Genomic DNA, 14,784 nt, shown 5'->3' with positions numbered 1-14,784 from the left:
CTATACTATTAGAGGCTTTTGTTAGGGAATTTATGTCTCCCATAGTTGAGGATTCTTTGGATTTTTGCATTCTGTTTTTCTACTATTCTTGTGATGTACTTCTCTTTGTAGCTTTTGACTTGAAGAGTAGCTCATCCTTCCTTGTATCCTTGATTCATTTTTAATGAATTGTTTTTTTCCAACCAAAAAAGGAAGCAGCAGGTCTATGAAGCATTTAATAGAACTGTGTTCATGATTGGCAAGGTTCCAGATATGCAGTTTGTTTTAAAGTCTAGCTTCGTTTTTAATTGTATCGTGCACCCTGTTAGTGTTAAATTTGATCTATGAACTGCATTTACCTACAGCTACGATGGGTATTTTACAAAAATTCTTACTGATGAACAATGCAGTTGGTCTTTAGTTCATTCAGTGCTGATGATGAAGATTATGAGGGTTATGATTATAGCCTATTTGGACAGCTTTCAGAAGTGCGTCTTGTCTATTTGAATCGTTTTGTCCAGGAGGTAAGTTTACTCTCAGGTCCTTGATTTTCTTCCGTTGTTTTCAGTTTCTTATGTCTGTAAAATTGATATACAGGTTGTTAGTTACTTTGTGGGTCTTGTTCCCAACAATTCAAAGGGTGTCGTGAAATTAAGAGATCAAGTAACAAATTCAGAGAAGTGGTTTACTACAAGTGAGATTGAAGGTTCACCCGCTGTGAAGTTGGATCTTTCACTTAGAAAGCCTATAATATTAATGCCTCGGAGAACAGACAGCCTTGAGTAAGTTTATGGTGGTATATAAGATTAATATACATTCCTTTAATCTTGAAAATCATCTTCTTCTATGGTGGTTCATTTTCCCTTTTACTAGAGTGATAATTAAATTAAATATTTGATGACCATCTAATTTTCCTTGTTGCAGTTACTTGAAGCTTGATGTCGTTCATATAACCATCCAGAACACCTTTCAATGGTTTCATGGCAGTAAAAACGAAATTAATGCTGTTCATTTGGAAATTTTGACAGTTCTGGTGAGGTTCATATCATAACAAGCTTTGCTAATGCTACAATTGGACTATTGATTCTAAGGCAAAGGTTTAGCATATGGTTTGACCCACTAAGATCTGGTCTTCTGAAAAATAAAATAAAACCTAGTCAATCTTTGCACTAAATTTCAGTTCTTGGAAATGTTCTTTCTTATGCTTATTAGCACTAGAACTTTCTAATGCTGTGTTGTAGGCAATAGCATAATTGATCATATTGAACTCTGGCATAACTTTTATGTTTTGTTGATTCTTTTGAATATATTGAAAGATTTCATCCTATGCACTATACATACTGGTAATCTTCCTGTTGTGATTTGTAGGTTGAGGACATCAATTTAAATGTTGGTACTGGCAAAGAATTAGGTGAAAGTATAATACAAGATGTGAAAGGGGTTTCTGTTGTGATCCGGAGGTCTCTTCGAGACCTGTTGCATCAGATACCAAGTACTGAAGCTGTCATTAAGGTAATCAACTGCATCTTCATTGTGCAAGTGTGTCATGCCAAACATTTTTTATCACCTGAGGATCAGTTATATATTTGTTTTTTGACATCCTTAATTGCATCTTCAGATAGAGGAACTGAAAGCTGCTCTATCAAACAGAGAATACCAGATAATTACTGAATGTGCATCGTCTAATGTCTCGGAGACCCCAAATATTGTGCCCCCACTGAATAATGATTCTGTGACACCTTCAGTTGATGCAGCTGAACCTCTAGCTTCTCAGGATCCTGATGCTGCTGAAAATGGAACTCAAAATGGAGAGAGCTGGATTGCTTTGAAAGTTTCTGTCTTTGTTAATCTCGTTGAGTTATGCTTACATGCAGGGATAGCAAGAGATACGTCTCTGGCCACTGTGCAGGTATTCACCTGTTGTAGGTTTTTTCCTTGCTAGGGCATTATTGAAGATTTGCTCCCCAATGAAAATCCTGTCTGGCTGTTTTCCTTTCCTCCTCATTTTTATTCTATGTTTCTCATGGTATTGGTTGGCATTATATATAGTTGTTGATACCCATATACAAATTATGTGATATCATATGATTATGGATGACCATATGTAGTTATAGGAGAAGATACAAGCCAGCTAAGCTGATTATTAGGATTGTGGGGATTGGGGTTTAAAATGATCCGTCAATTGTGGGGCTTGAAGGAAGATTATCAATTGGAATTTACAAGGTTTGGGGTCTAAAAACAAAAGAAGGGTGGTCAAAGAATTTATTCACTCTATTTTTTTTTTGATCAGTAAGAAAAAATGTGTATTGCAAAAGAGGCGCTAAAGAAGCGACTCAAATAGATACAGAGAAGAACTCACCCCCTTACAAAAGAACCCAAACCACTAGGAAAGCACAAAAAAACCCCCTCCCTTATCAAATACACACCCATTCAATAAAATCTATTAAGGTCGAAGGCCCATCTTTTATCCACAATTTGGTTTCCGACCAAAGTAAATACAAAAAAGAAATTTTCAGCTTTTGGATGGACAACACACCGTCCTCAAAAGCCATTGAATTCCTAGTCTTCCAGATAACCCAAAACAAGCATAACGGCCTCAAAAGCCACGCCACCTTCCTCTTCTTGCCCACAAAAGAGCCTCTCCAACCTATAAGAGTTTCCTTCACCGAATATGGAAAAACCCAAGAAACTCCAAAGAAAGAGAGGAGCAAAGTCCACACCTCCCTTGTTCTTTCACAATGTAGGAGAAGTTGGTCAATCGACTCCCCACACTTTTGACAAAGAAAACACCTATTAGCCAAAACCCAACCCCTCTTTTGCAACCGATCCAAAGTCAAAACTCTACCTCACGAAGCCTCCCACACAAAGAAGCTAATCTTGGGCTGAGCACAAGACCTCTAAATAATCTTTGAAGGGAACAAATCTGAAGAAGCCGACTGCATAGCCTTATACAAGGACTTTACCGAAAAAACCCCGTCCTTTGATTTCACCCAACTCACTCTGTCCTCCTCATCCACCCTCACCATCTTCCCTTCCAAATAACATAGTAACCTTCCCACTTCTTCCAACTCCCAATCATTAAACGGCCTATTGAAAGTAGGAGTCCAACTTCCCCTCCTATCCCCCTCGGCTGTCCAAACTTCATTCACCCAAGCCTCTTTTGACGTTGCTAATGCAAAAAGAGACGGGAACACCTCACTTAAAGGGCTGGTACCACACCACTTATCTTTCCAAAACCTCACATTCTTACCATCCCCCACCTCGAAGCCAAAAAAAGGGGTTACAAGTTGTCCCACCTTATTTATAGCTTTCCACAAACCAACTCCATAAGCCTCCCTTGTCTCACTAGATCTCCATCCTCCAATTTCCTCCCCGTACTTCCTTTTGATCACCTGATTCCAAAGAGCCTTTTTTTCGTTAGCAAAGCGCCAAGACCATTTGCCCAAGAGAGCCTTATTTACCAAACCAAGACTCTTAACCCGCAAACCTCCTTTACTTTTGTCGTCACACACAATCGGCCACCTTACTAAGTGAGGTTTTTGCTCAAGGGATCCACCCCCCCACAGAAAATCCCTTTGAATCTTTTCCAACCTCATCCTCACCGCCCTAGGTAAATGGAAAATGGACATGAAATAGATTGGAAGGTTGGACAGGGTGCTCCGGATTAAAGTAATCCTTCCTCCTTTTGAGATGTATTGGTGCTTCCACATAGCCAATCTCTTTCTGAATCTTTCCTCTATTCCATCCCATACTCCGATAGATTTGAAAGGGGCACCCAAAGACATTCCTAAATAGGTGGAGGGTAAATTTCCCACTTTATAACCAAATTCATCCGCCAACTCTCCCACATTTTCAACTCTGCCAATTGGGATCGACTCACTTTTTTCCATATTCACTTTTAACCCTGACAACACCTTAAACCACATTAGCAGCTAGCATAAGTTTGTCAACTGATCCTCTCTAGCTTCGCAAAACACCAACGTGTCATCAGCAAACAATAAATGTGTAATCTGGACCCCTTCACCCATTCTTCCCTGCACAATGCAAGGCGTCAAAAAACCTCCAGCAACTGCTCTTTTCATCAAACAGCTAAAAGCCTCCATCACTATTATGAAAAGATAAGGCGAAAGGGGGTCTCCTTGCCTTAAGCCCCTTGAGCCTTGGAAAAAACCCGTTGGACTGCCATTCACCAAGACCGAAAAACTAATAGTGGATAAACACCACTTTATCCAACTACACCACCTTCCTCCAAATCCCATTTTCCCCAACACCGCTAGTAGAAATGACCAATCCACATGATCATAGGCTTTCTCGATATCTAATTTGCATAAAATTGCCCAGTTATTACTTTTCAGAATTGAATCTATTGCCTCATTTGCGATCAAAACTGCATCCATAATCTACCGCCCCTCCACAAAAGCATTTTGAGACAAAGATATCACTTTTGCTAACACTCCTTTTAACCTGTTAACCAACACCTTAGCCAACCATTTGTAAAGCCCTCCCACTAAACTTATTGGCCTAAAGTCCTTCAACTCCTCAGCCCCCCCTTTCTTAGGAATCAACACTAGGAAAGTTGCATTCAAGCTCCTTACAAATCGCCCCGTCTCATGAAACTGTCTAAACAAATTCATAACTTCCTCATTCACAAAGTCCCACGCAAACTGCCAAAAGGCCATTGAGAAGCCATCCGGCCCTGGAGCTTTCTCTCCACAATAGGCTACCAACGCCTTAAAAACCACCTCCTCTGAAAAGGGCTTCTCCAGCCTCTCCACATCCCCTATTTCCAGCCTTTCAAAGATTAACCCATCTATACTCGGCTTCCATTCACCTGGATCCGTCAACAGGGCTTGAAAATTTCTGTCAATCTCCTCTTTGATTTCACTTTCCTTGGTTAACCTCCTCCCATTCACCTTTATTCTATTCAGCTGATTCCTCTTTCTATGAGCAATTGCCATTTTATGAAAAAACTTGGTGTTTCTGTCCCCTTTTTTTAGCCATATTTCCCTAGACTTTTGCCTCCATGAGACTTCTTCCAATAAAACCCATTTCTTATATAACTCCCTTGCCTCCTTCCTAGCCTCTTCTTCTTCCATTGACAGAGAACGACCTCTCTCTTCCTTGTCCCAATAATCTAATAAAAACCACGCTTTCTGCTTCTCGCATCCAATCTGACCAAACACCTCTTTATTCCAGCTTCTTAACAAAGGTTTTAAAGTCTTTAGCTTTTCAGTCAAGATGAAACTAGCTGACCCGCTCACTTGAATCCCTTCCCACCACTGTTTTAGCACCTCTTTAAAGCCCTCACTTTTCAGCCACATATTCTCAAATCTGAAAAGTCAGGGCATGATCGGACACCGGCCTAGCTAGAACAGTTTGGACCGCCCCCTGGAAATGAGATTCCCACTCCTCAGAAATAAGGAATCGATCAATTCTTGACTTTGATCGATTATTGAGACCTCCGGACCACGTGAAACTCCCCCCTTAAAGCGGCAAGTCCTTTAAATCTAGCTCCTCAACCACCTCTGAAAATCTCCTCATCTCTTGGGACAAACGGCCCCCTCTGCTCCTCTCATAGGGGAATCTGATCATGTTGAAATCTCCTGCTACGCACCAAGGTTCATTCCATATCCCTCTAATTGCCCCCAACTCACTCCACAATTCTTCCCTCTCATATTTCGCTGTGGGCCCATAAACACCTGAGAAACACCAACCGAAACCATCCTCACAGTTCTTAAAACGGCATGAGACAGTGAATTTGCCCACCTCCATCTCCTCTAATTTCAATACCCTGTTATCCCAGAACACCAAAACCCCCCTAACCGCCCCCTTGGAATTTAAAACCCCCCACTCCAAGCATCTTCCAACCCCGAGGCTTTTAACCAAACCATTCGACATTTCCTGGTTTTTTGTTTCCTGGAGACACACTAAATCAGCCTTTTGTGATTTAATCACCTCCTTTATTAATTTTCTCTTTTCCCTATCGTTTGCCCCTCTTACATTCCACGACAGGATTCTTAGCTTCATCTAACAGCTTCTTGAAGGCCTCGATCCCCTTCTATTCCACCTTAATTCACCGACCACTCTAATTTCTTTAACTCCCGGTCAAATTTCGACATTCTCTGGCCTTTCCTCTTTTTTCCGGTGACCCTCTCAGATACATCCCTTTTTTCCCTAATTCTGTTGAGAAGTCTCAAGATCTCTCTTTCAAAGCCCTCTGTAGGCATTCCCAAGCACTGACAAAATCTTGCCAAGCAACTATACCTTCAAGACTCCTCGTCATCATCTTCTTTCTCAGCCTTACCATCCCTTCCCTCTTCCCCCAAAAAAGAAATACCCGCTCCCATCTGACCGTCCCTTTCTTCCGCTGGATACACTCTCAACGGAGTGAAGCTTAACCTCCCTTCACTTTCCTTCACCACTGAGCCAATATCACTTCTTTCCTCCATACCCATCACAACCCCCTCTCCTCCCTCCTCCTCCCAAGAAATTAGATGAAAGAGAGACCCGTCCCCCCCACAAGCACACTGCAAGAGGCTTAAGAGTGGAATACCTGGCATTTTCCTCCATGAACCACTCGTCCACGATGGAAGCCCTTCCATTCTCTCTACTCTCTGCTGCACCAGCCATCTCGCCAGGCAGGAGCTGCTCTTCGAACCATTTTACTGATATCTGCCGACTGAAAGAAGCCCTAGCTTTTTTTAAACAACTTTCCTTTGTGGGCCTAAAAGAATGGCAAGCCCACAAAGCTCCATCTGGTTGTTCCTCTGAAAGCCCCATACTAGGCCGACTTACATTTGTGGGCCTAAAAGAATGGCAAGCCCACAATGCTTCACTTTGTTGTTCCTCTAAAAGCCCCATACTGGGCCTGCAGTCTATGCCATCCGGCCCAATACAAGGCGGGCTTAAGTTGCCATCACTGAAGGCCCGCCCCGACCCCCCGGTGGACTGCCCCTTTTCCCAGCAGTCTTACGACCCACATAACTTATCCCTCCCTTTTAAAGCCCATTCCATTTGGGCTTGAGTGACTACAAACGTGGACTTACACTGATCAGTCCTCATACCCCCTTCACTTAAGCCCACCACTCCTTTCCCTTTTCCACCTTTCTTCTTCCCCAAAGCTGAAAAAGTTTCAGCTATACCAGCCGCCCCGTCACCATCAAGCTTTTTTTCCCCTCCAGCTTTTCTGACTAAATCTGGCCCCATCTCCTCTGCAACACGCCACATTTCCTTTCCTTTGCTACTGCTACTCTCCGCGCGTGAACCCACTTCCCTATCATCCCTTGCCTTCTCTTTCTCTCCCCCCTTCATCTTCTTCATCGTCACCACCTTAGATAACCATGGCAGCCTCTCCCACCACAGCTGTAATGCATAGCAGTAATCATCAGCCGCTAAATGTAAAGTTCCCGGAAAAAAATTCCCCCTGTTTTTCACCAAAATTCTAGCCCACTGGAGCTGAGAAACATTCTTTGTTTCTCCACCCACCTCAACAAAGCCTCCACAACAATCTCCTATTCTCTTTAAAATTTCTTCACTCCAGCAGTAAAACGGGAGTCCCACCACTCTTACCCAAACCTCTTTTGTTTGGCTTCCTGCCTTTAAGCAGCCTGCCTCCACGCTCCATCTCTCTAAATGCAACACTTTGTCCTTATATCTTCGTGTCCCCCTCTTTAATGTTCTCTCTGTGTCTTCTTCATCTTCGAACTCCAGCATCATGAGAGGTCCTCCCATACTCAGCATTCTCAGTCCTTTTCTTGAGTTCCAAACGTCCTCCCCCCATTTTTTAAACGTCTGCAACTCCAGCTCCCCCACTAACCCGGTCCCCCATCTACCTACAAGGCACCTGCCTAGTCCCTTCTCCCTGTTCCTTAATACTCTCCCTCCAACTTGAAGCCACAAAGCATCTCCTTGCTTTCCAGCCGGCTCCTTGGTCACATCCGCATAAGACTTCTTCCCACCCATCGCCTTCTTTTCATTGCAACTTTCTTCCTTATTTTCTATTAACACCCCTTCCGATTTTGACTCACCTCTCGAGGCTTCTTTCTCCTTTACTTCCTCTTGCGTTGCTACCCCTAAATCCCGTAGTTTCTCAGCAAACAAAGCCCATCTTCCTGGTATACCCTTACCTTCGGGGACCATTAAACAAAACCTCTTGAACTCCACATCAATAACAGAACAGAGAATGTATCTCCCCGCCCCATTTTTGCTTCTTTCCACTTTAAACTTTCTACCCTCTTCCTCCCACACTTTTGCTAACCTTCCTTTCTTTTCCTTCCTGCAACATTCTTCAAGCCCTTCTAGAAAATTTCTCAAACTTGTCACCCCAAATCTGATCCAGGAAGATAAACCTCTGCTCCTTTCCACTATGGTGCCTCATATCTTCCCTCTGGCTTCCTCTACTGAAACCTCAAATGACTTCCACTCAATTGCAAACCACCTCTTTCCCCCTCTCATCTCATTCCCAGAATAGGATAGAAAATCAGTATTCTTTTAATGAAGCTCCATGTATAGTGATGCTCCAAGAAACAAAAAAAGAAGAGTGTTATAGGAGATTTGTGGGTAGTGTGTGGACAGTAAGAAACAGGGAGTCAGCGACCCACTCGCTTGTTAGGCTTCAGGCGGTGTTTCGATATCTAGAATGCCAAATTTTTTTTTTCTTTTACCTTTTTTATTTTTTATTTATTATTTTTTTATTTTTATCAAAAAAAAAAAAAAATTTATTAAATGAGAAAAGAAACGTGAGAAGGATGAGAAATGCTCCCCATAAAGTATAAGTCTAATAAAAAGAACCAAGTAAACCTCCATTAACCGAGGAAAGCTATACAAAAGGTACGAAAGGCCGCTTGATCGAAAGAACTAAGTAAACCTCCACTAACCAAGAAGGGTTATACAAAAGGAACAAAAGGACTATGCAAGTAAAACAATCCTGATCCTATAAACCCAATCCTAGGGTGTACATAACGGAAGCCAACTAAGCTGTGTTACACTCAAAGGATAGGGTTTAAAAATGTCTGAACAGTAAGCCCAAAAGGAAACATAAAAATGAAACTGATCCCACATCATCTCCCGCGTCTTCCAAATGTCCTCGAAAATCCTAGCATTCCTCTCTCTCCACACAATCCACAATAGAGAAAGACACACGATCCTTCAAAGAGTCTTACCTCTGATAGAATTCCCAAAACACTTGAAAGAAATCACCAACATATCGCAAATACTGCTAGGTTGAACCTACTCCATCCCTGCCTGTGAAGAAATTCTATGCCACAATCCCAAAGTAATTGGATAATGCAAGAAGAGATGATCAATTGTCCCTTTGCTCCTCCTATAAAGGATGCACCAGTCAGGGTTAAGGGTTTTGAAAGGCCTTCTCAACTGTAACATGTCATTGATATTTACCTTCTTATATGTCACTAACCAAGCAAAGGCACCCTGACATTGGAAGGGACTTCTAATTCCACAAAAAATTAGTTAGGTAGAAAGGAACAGAATTTGAGACAATGGATAAGGCTGAAAAAAATGATTTAATTGAGAAAATTCCCGAAAAGGACAGTATCCAAGCTTTTGCTTTTGGAACTGAAGGAGTTAGATGAACAAGGGAAAGTAAGGATTTTAATCTTTCAAGATCTACAATCTCCTTATCAGTTAGATTGCATTTGAAGACTAGATCCCAAGACAATAAAGTGTTATTATCCAAAATGGTTGAAATAAGACAAGTTTTAGTAGTAGTGATTTTGAAAAGTCTTGGAAATTGTAATCAAAGAGGTTAGTCCCCTCACCATAGATCTTGCCAAAAACAAATTCTGGTCCCATCACCTACCACACGGCGAATGCGTGTAGAAAACACTTAAAAAATATGAGTAGTGACCTTCTAGGGGCAACAATGTAACCATCTGATTATATTGTTGGCGTCCTATCCATTAGGATGTGTCCCATAGATCCTCAAGATAACTTGATGCCAAAGGGCTGAACCTTTCTTAGGGTACCTCCAAAGTCACTTCCCTTATAAAGCTTTGTTCTTCAAAGAGATTTTCCCAAACCCTAACCCGCTAGACTCCTTAAGCTTACAGACCATGTCCCAACTAACCAAATGATTTCTTTTGCCCTCTCCAGGATCTGACCATAGAAAATCTTTTTGTAAATTTTTAATCCTCAAAGCTATTGAAGCTGGAACCTTGAAAAGAGAAAGAAAATAGCTTGGGATGTGCGACAAACAAGACTGAATTAAGGTGATTCTACTTCCTAATGACAAAAAGGTTTTTTTTCTGTCCATCCAATCTCCTAGAGACTTTATCTAGCAGTGAATCCCAAAATGAAAGCGAATTTGGGTTCTTCTTAAAGGGAGACCCTAGCACATTAAAGACGAATCAGAAACTGCATGCTCCAGCAAAGAAGCCAACCTTGCAGTTTGGTCTTGACTAATGTTGATTCTTGAGAAAGTACTCCTATTTAGATTGGTCCTTAGCCTTGATAATCGCCCAAACACCAACAAAATTAGCTTGAGAGAATGCAATTCTTCAAAGGATGCTTTAGAAAAAAGGATGGTGTCGTCTGCAAATTGTAAATAAGCACCTCGGTCCTATTTTTGCCCACTAGAAACCCCTTGAATAAACCTCTTTCTTCTGCTCTCACAATCAATTTGGTTAAAACATCAGTCACCAAGGTGAAGAGAAAAAGGGAAAAGAGATCTCCTTGTCTTAGGCCTTTATATACCTCAACCCACCCCTTAGTGTTTCCATTTACTAAGATTGCAAACATCGTCGAAGACAAGCATCCCCTCATCCAGGACCTCCATCTTGAACTAAGCCATTTTCTTTCTAGTACATGGTCTAAAAAATCCTAATCAATGTGATCATAGACCTTTTCAAAATCAATTTTGAAGACTACCACTTCTTCTCTTGATCTCCTTTTCTCATCCAGTAACTCATTAGCAATCAAGACAACATCCATAATCTGCTTCTCCTCAACAAAAACACCTTGTGTTAAAAAGATGGTGTCTTGGAGGACTTTACACAACTGCCCTGAAAGAACTTTGGCTATGATTTTGTACAAGCTAGTAACCAAATTAATGAGTCTATAATTTGAGATCCTGCTTGTTTGACTATTTTTTGGCACTAGAGCAATGAAGGTAGAATTTATGCTTTGATTGATTATTCCATTGTTGTGAAACTCTAAGAACACTTTTAAAAGATCATCCTTAATTGTCTCCCAACACGCTTGATATAAAGTAATTGTGGAACCATCTGGTCTAAGGGCCTTTTCCTTATTTAATTGCCACACAACATTGTGAATCTCCTCTTCCAAAAAAAGGCGATCCAACCACTCAACACTCTTTGCTAAAATAGGAGACCAATCCAAACCTTCAATTCTCCAAGAACCATCTAAAGGCTTGGCAAATAACTTCCCAAAATGGTGCTTAATCTCTTCTAAAATGCTCTCAATGTTATCTAAGATTACACCATCTTTTGTCACCAAGGATTTAATTAACTTCCTTTTCCGCTTACCATTGGTCACCCTATGAAAAGATTTTGGATTACAATCCCTTTTTTTATCCATTTGACTCTTTATTTCTACCTCCAAAACATTTCTTCCTTCAGCAGCACATCTTCCAACCCCCCTTTCCTTAACGCCCTCCTTATTACTAGATTAGATGAAAAATTCCCTTCTTGTTCCTTCTCATCCTAACCACTATGTCCGAAAGAATATTTTTTTTTTAAGTCTCCAAAAGACAACTTATTCTACTCTTTCAATTTTGACTTGACAAACTGTAGTTTTTTCATGAATTTGTGACCTTCCCACCCTTCAAATTGACACTCATTCCACCAACTACCTAAAATATCCTTGAAATCTAAGTGAATCAGTGACATGTTTTCAAATCTTAAAGGTGTCAGCCCCCACTTAAAAGGATTGATATCTAACACAAATGGACAATGATCCAACGTCAATCTGGGGAGAGCTTCTTGGGTGTATTAAGGGAAATCTTGCTCCCATTCCCTAGAAAATAAGAATCTATCTAATTTTTTTGGAAACAAGGTTTTCTTGCAAATTAGTCCAAGTGAATGATGCATTCCTCAGAGACGGATCAATTAATTCACATTCTCTTATAAGATCATCAAAATCCTTCATGGTTAGGGTTAACCTGTAGCCTCCTAACTTTTTTGAAATTCTTCTAATGACATTAAAATCCCCACCAGCACACCATTTCGGAAAAGGTAAGCCTAAAAGATCTTGAAGCTCCAACCAAAAAACCTTTCTAAAGTGTGACAAGCTAAGACCATAGACCGAAGAAAGCTAGAACAACCCTTCTTGCCCTGACTCCAACTTGATTGTTATAGAGGAAGATCCTAAAACAACCTCTAAGCACTTAAACCTCAAAACATCCCAAAAGATTACCACTTCTTCTGAAGCCCCGCTAGTTGGAAGAACTGCCCATTGTTTGTTTCTAACTTTCTACACACTACCCACAAACCTCTGATCACAAGACTCCCTCTTTGTTTCTTGCAATAGGACAACATCTGGATTTTCAAGACAAAGAAAATCCTTTATTACCCTTCTTTTCTTAATGGAACCGAGACCTCTGGTATTCCAACTAATAATTTTCATAAAAATTGAAAAAAAACCCCGAAGACAACAAAAAACCCAGAAAACTAAAGAAGGTTAGTGGTGCCGGAAGAGGTTATGTTCTTCCTTCTAGAATACACCTTTTTCACTGAGCAGCCATTGCTTTTAGCAGACTGAACTCCATTCTCATTGTATTTGACAATTTTGACATTCAAAGTACCCAAAACCGACTTAATGGAAGCCATTTTTGAAGGAAAGATGCCTTCAATATGGAAATCCTCCAACTGAGCAAGACCCGACTCTCGAGACAAACACCTCATAGGGGAAGAAGCTCCACTAGGGTTGGTTTGTGATAACCTGAGAGAAGAAGTGCCCTCTAACTCTTGGCTGGTCTTGACTACTGGGGACACCACACCTTTGGGACTAGAACAAAACCTAAAAGAACTAGAAAGTAACTTATTAACCCTTGAAGGATTAGTTGACGTAGAGACGGAACAGTAGAAAGACCTAAAAAGGAGGGTCAAAGAAGGCACAGGACGACTATGGGATTGAAGAGAAGTAGCAGGGGAGAAAGGAGAAGAAGACAACTCGAAAGGCCCCTCTAAAAACCAGCCTTTAGCTAAGGAAAGTGGAGTAGAAGACTGTACTTGGATATGACACCCGCAGTGTTAAGACCCATCTCTGAACTCAGCCCCATCTGGACCATTCCCCAAGCTTAACACAAAAGGGCTTGAAGCTCCCTCAGCCTCCTCGATTGGCCCTTGAAGATTTGATAGCCTTGCTGCCTTCTTTAGAGGAAAGCTCTGGTTCTATCTTCCCAAAAAAATCTCAGCCTTCGACGAAAGCTTCCACTCTTGAAAACGAAAATCTCTGTTCGCTATAACATTCCTAGGCAATAGGCTTAGCAGATTCTCAAAAGCAGACGGCAGAGGCAAGCTTCTCGCCTGACTGTTACCTAACTTCCTACTTGGACTATGGTGGGATCTCGACGCACAGAAAAAAGAACTGATGTTCTTTGAGAGAACTTCCTTGGACCTGTCGTCCACCACAACCTTCAGCACTTTGGAAACATTGCAACTTAGTCTTCTAACTTTAGGGTCATCCAAATGGGCTTGCTCTTCAGAGGGGAGGGAAAAGAACTCAAAGTCATTACTGCAATGTGGGCCTTCTCTGAAGTGGGCCTTCTCTGAAGTGGGCCTTGCCATCTCTGGGCCAGCCATCAATTAGCTTTGGTCCATTACCTAGGTGACCTTTGGAAAGGCCTGGGCTTTCTTTCTCAACTTGGCCTGATTCTCTTCCTGTGTAGGCCTCCCTTTCCTTTAAAACATTCCCCTGCTGAACAAGCCCATTTGAATTTGAAATAATGTTAAGAGACTAGAGAGAGTGGGTGGTAGTTGTTCCCCAAACTGTCTTAGCCTTGCCATGTGTCCTCAAAGCCTAGGAAGGGCCCTGCACCATGCCATCTCCCACTGAAGTCGACTCGCTTCTGCAGCAAGTTAACTCGGGCTTTCTTTGTACATCTTCTTCTTCTCCTCTGATGACTAAGACTGCAACTGTAAAGACCTTGACACCACCTATCACCTCCAACAGTGTCGGCAACACCACGTTTGGATTCATTTCCATCTTCACTTTAACCTTTGTTTGATAAATCAATAAGCTTTAAAGTATCTCGATCCACCTTTGTCATCTTTTCCCAATTCTTCAAAATGAACCGTAACTGGTTTTCATTCCACAAATGGAATGGGAGACCCCACAACTCTATACAACCTCTCCTGAATTTTCCAAGAACCACTATATTTTCTCTTGGTAACCATTTCCGCAACTGATCCACCTTTGTCACCTTCTCCAAATTCTTCAAAATGAACCGTAACTGGTTTTCATTCCACAAATGGAATGGGAGACCCCGCAACTCTATACAACCTCTCCTGAATTTTCCAAGAACCACTATATTTTCTCTTGGCAACCATTTCTGCAACCTAACAACCACTCCTCTCGAAACCAACCTTCCTCGCGCCTGAAGCCACTCCACTCATTCAACTGAATCCACGAAGGAGACACCTTTGAAAGCTGAAAAAGGGTTTATGGAAGTCATTCCCCTCACCCCCATCATTCTTGCAAGAGCCTTACCTATAGCACCCCAATCTTGAACCAAAACTTGGCCTTCACAAATCACAGCCTTAGCCCACTTTCCAACCAGTAAGAGAGCTCCTTTCCTTGGACGCCCTCCTCGTCAACCACTCTTGCATA

At 41.6% G+C, this 14,784-nt stretch overlaps 1 protein-coding gene across 1 annotated transcript in view; it reads left to right on the top strand.

Annotated features, from left to right (window-relative positions):
* The window catches only part of LOC100260794 (uncharacterized), a 170,216-nt gene that overhangs the window by 79,588 nt on the left and 75,844 nt on the right, over positions 1-14,784 (top strand). Inside the window, exons 27-31 of the mRNA XM_059734098.1 lie at positions 390-503; positions 577-761; positions 904-1,012; positions 1,348-1,491; positions 1,598-1,888. Coding sequence (XP_059590081.1) covers positions 390-503; positions 577-761; positions 904-1,012; positions 1,348-1,491; positions 1,598-1,888 — 843 coding nt within the window. The remainder of the gene's footprint in view (positions 1-389; positions 504-576; positions 762-903; positions 1,013-1,347; positions 1,492-1,597; positions 1,889-14,784) is intronic.

The sequence above is a fragment of the Vitis vinifera genome, chromosome 2 (genome assembly GCF_030704535.1).
Source record: "Vitis vinifera cultivar Pinot Noir 40024 chromosome 2, ASM3070453v1".
Classification (NCBI taxonomy): domain Eukaryota; kingdom Viridiplantae; phylum Streptophyta; class Magnoliopsida; order Vitales; family Vitaceae; genus Vitis; species Vitis vinifera.
This window is presented reverse-complemented; position numbering and strand designations above follow the sequence as displayed.